The 3807-nt window shown below is 37.0% G+C and overlaps 1 protein-coding gene across 2 annotated transcripts in view; it reads right to left on the minus strand.

Annotated features, from left to right (window-relative positions):
* arsh (arylsulfatase H) overlaps positions 1–3807 on the minus strand; it is a gene marked incomplete at its 3' end in the record, with an annotated part of 18133 nt that overhangs the window by 7414 nt on the left and 6912 nt on the right. For both annotated transcript variants that reach the window (XM_014022329.1, XM_014022330.1), the window contains 3 exon segments: positions 19–178; positions 260–382; positions 509–645. In XM_014022329.1, the coding sequence (XP_013877783.1) occupies positions 19–178; positions 260–382; positions 509–645 (420 nt within the window).

Here is a 3807-nt window from a genome sequence, read left to right on the forward strand (position 1 = left end):
GGAGAAACAACTCTGTACCGGTCTGGTTGTGTGTCCTTGGCTAAATATTTCAGTGTGGGGTAGAGATCCATCAGACTTGTGAGTTCATCCACCACCTTCCCCGCTGCCAGTCTGCCAGGCCAACGAATAATACCAGGTACTCTGATCCCCCCTTCCCAGCCCCCCATGGCCTTCCCACCTGGAAGTGACACAACAGAAGAAATTACACAAATGTCTGCATGGGTGTCTTTTAATAAAAACAATTAGCATGTTGTTTTACCTTTATATATACCATTCCAGCTGCCGGTCGGGCCACTCTCTATGTGYCCACCATGGTCTGATGTGAAATAGATGAGGGTGTTGTTGGCTAGTCCGAGGGAATCCACCGTCTCTGTTAYCTTACCTGAAAAAAGTGGGGGTTGGTTTGAAACCATGAATTATTCCAACTTTTCTGATTTCTGCTGAGTCACTGAGGAGAAAAAAAAGCAAATTCATGCCCCTACATATTTGCTCTTCACTCCTGACTCACCAATCATCCAGTCCACTTCCTCCATGTTGTCACCATAGCGACCACGGCGACTCTTGCCAGCAAACGCCGGCGTTTTGAACAGYGGCGAGTGGACGTGAGCCAAGGAGAAAAAGAGCAGGAACGGCTGATCAGCATTCCTAAAGAGAAGGAACTGAGTCAAACCTGTTTGCAGCTCGATCTGCTGCTCAAACTGTTGTAAGGCATTAATTATCAGACACATTCTGTTCTCTCTGGCAGCCATGACRAGCACTAAAATCATGCCAGTGACAGGTAAAGTTTATGTACTTCCGTGCAGCTTTTACATTCTGATCTATTTGTTAAAACTCTGTCTTTGTTGGCTTAAATCATTAGCAGAAAATATTGATGCACACACAAAAATGCCACAGCTTTAGCATCTTTTGCTGAAAATGATTGATTTGATGGAGTTACAAATGATTTGTGGGTAATRATCTTAGGAATAATTTCATTTGCAGAAACAAACTTTGGGGCGCACACAGTGAGACTTTTCATTTAACATTTAATTTAGTTAAACAGTGAAAATAGAGTAAAAGTGCCTTTCAGTACAATGCCAGTGTCAGTGTAGTAGCTGAATGACTCAAGGTACTCATCAAAAAGATTTCTCATGAAAAGATTTGTTTAAAAAGTCATTTACCAAAAGGTTTTTTTWAACATCAACCTAGTTGATTCAGCAAATAAATCACTGATGTAATAAGTTTGCTGATATTTAGTATCCAAATATTTTTGGAATGCATTTTACAGAGTTCCTCCACTCTCAGCACACATACTGTTGACAAATGTTTGCTTCCCTGCGATGTTCAAAATTCTTTTAATTCTTCAGCTATCTATAGACATTTTTTTTACAAACTTTATCTTGATCCCAGCACACACTGTGCAAAAAGGAAGTGCACAACCTGGCCAGGACAACAGTTTATTTCAGGGACAATGTTTGAGAGTCGTAGGCTTAAATTTTCCTGAAATTTTGGAACATTTAATGTCATTGTTTATGTATTTCAGGAGGTGAGTCACAAACTTTCACCTCGACTTGTGCGTGTATTTCAAAATAACGTTCATAAAACTTCAACGCTCATGTGGGCAATGACGGTGAGACCTGGTGGGGTGTGGTTGGGAGGAATGCCCCCCTGATCTGAACCAGAGCAATTACCTGTTTAAATGAACTGCATTTACATTTGTAAAAGAGGACATGCACAACAAAAATATTTTATTTCCTTTGCTATAATCTGTATGTATGCAGAGTTGTAAATTAACAAAGTACAAATACTTTGTTACTGTACTTAAATTGAAAATTTGGCTATTTGTACTTTACCTGAGTAATTGTTTTTCAGTCTACGTTTTACTTCTACTCCTTACATTTTTACACAATTATCTGTACTTTCTATTCCMTACATTTTTTTWAAAAAAAAGTAAGAAGTAGAAAGTCATTATTCCTTTTTCATTCCACCTCATTATTGTTTAAAAAAATCTATCCTGATAAACTGAATTTAACTGTGGTTGGATGAGAAGTATAAATATATACCATTCTGACACATATTGGTTTGTATACAATCCATCACAGCTGCATGCCTTTAAAAATGCATTTTGGAAAACCTAACCTCTCATTTTTACTAAATACTTTTACTTAAGTACACTTTTTGTCAGAAATTTACTTTTGATACTTAAGTACAAAATAAATCAGATACTTTAAGACTTTTACTCAAGTAAAATTCTTAGAGGAGACTTTAACTTTTACCAAAGTAATTTTATGATAAGATACTTGTACTTTTACTCAAGTATCACTTTGTAGTACTTTATACAATGCTTAACTAATTTTATGTACAACCTAGGACATGTTTTTATTATGATCTTTGAGATCAGCCGAAACATCTTTGAACACTTTGAGAGATACGTTATTTTGTATTACTGTTTTTCTTTATTGAGAATCACAACCTTTTTCTCTCACTTTACTCTCATGCATCATTTATGTTGGACTAACTAACTGCTGACAGGCTGAGGCAAAGTGTAAATGTTATGTGACACAATGATAATTTGTGGCGCTAGCAAAAGTTGAAAAAAGCAAACTTTTCAAATAGCAGCACACTTTACCTCAAATCAGAGCTGTCATATCATATCCCAATTATGGTGTCATTCAGGTCTAAACAAACAGTAAATGACTGCTAAATCCTCAGCCAAGCTGTGCTTAGAGAGCGGGAATCCTGGGAGAGGCAACCATCTGGGATTTGTTTGCAGCTCTGCATTCATAGCAACACTTTCACTCCCTGACTTTGCTAAACAAATGTCTTGTTCATGCTACCAAAACCACTAATCAGGAATAAAAAGGYCACTGCAGCAAACCAGCTCTGAATAATGCACCCAGTTTGTCAGTATACACTGATCCATTTTTAGAATGACAGGTGATCATATAAATGTTTACTAAAATGACCATTTTGTATAAAACATAACATTCATACATAATATTTATTCTTGTAACATAGAATCAAATTAAATTTGATAAGTGTACTACTTATTATCCAACCAGGACATCCATTCTTTTACCCAAGTAGTTATTGAACTTTTAATGCATTACATCTCTTTGAAGGAAGATGCTTCCCTCAGCTGTCAAACAATTGCTACAATAATAAAAAAAAAAAAGGTTCACGCTGAACACAAATGTGACTCATCGAATATTTTCCTGTCAGCTTGAACGTGACATATCCAATTTTTTCAAATCCGACCCAGGTCTTTTCAATATGTGGTACTAAATTGAATACATGTGATGTTTTTCAATGTGACTGCAGTTTGAACGCTCATGTCATATTTGATCAGACTTTTACACCAGTGAGGTGGGGGTGAGCGGATCAGTCCAAGCATCTAGCATATTGATACACACMTTGTGCAGTTTAAAGCTTGTGACTCCACACATCTTCAGAACAGAACAGAAGTCCAGTTGATTCACCTTTTTTCTCTTAATATTCCATGTCCTGACTAAATAAGAATCCACAGAAGCATATAAAAGTAACCTTGGTCTCGGACCGTATCGATGCTACAGTCACTGGATTGACAATTTAGCTTTAATACGTCGCTCCTGTTCCAAAAATAAAATGCTGCACTGGAGCAGCCGGCAAGAGGACAGTTAAAATGTTAACAGTGAATGTCAGATACAGATTATCTGCTTTGATTTTCTATCAGAATCAACATGCTAACATGTAGCATCCATACCCATTCTGTAAACACAGCTAGCTGAATGTGACATCACGTTATAGCAGGGTTCCTACAGTTTACAGCAAGTTCAATTTAAGACTTTT

The sequence above is a fragment of the Austrofundulus limnaeus genome, unplaced genomic scaffold (assembly GCF_001266775.1).
Source record: "Austrofundulus limnaeus strain Quisiro unplaced genomic scaffold, Austrofundulus_limnaeus-1.0 Scaffold325, whole genome shotgun sequence".
Taxonomy (NCBI): Eukaryota; Metazoa; Chordata; class Actinopteri; order Cyprinodontiformes; family Rivulidae; genus Austrofundulus; species Austrofundulus limnaeus.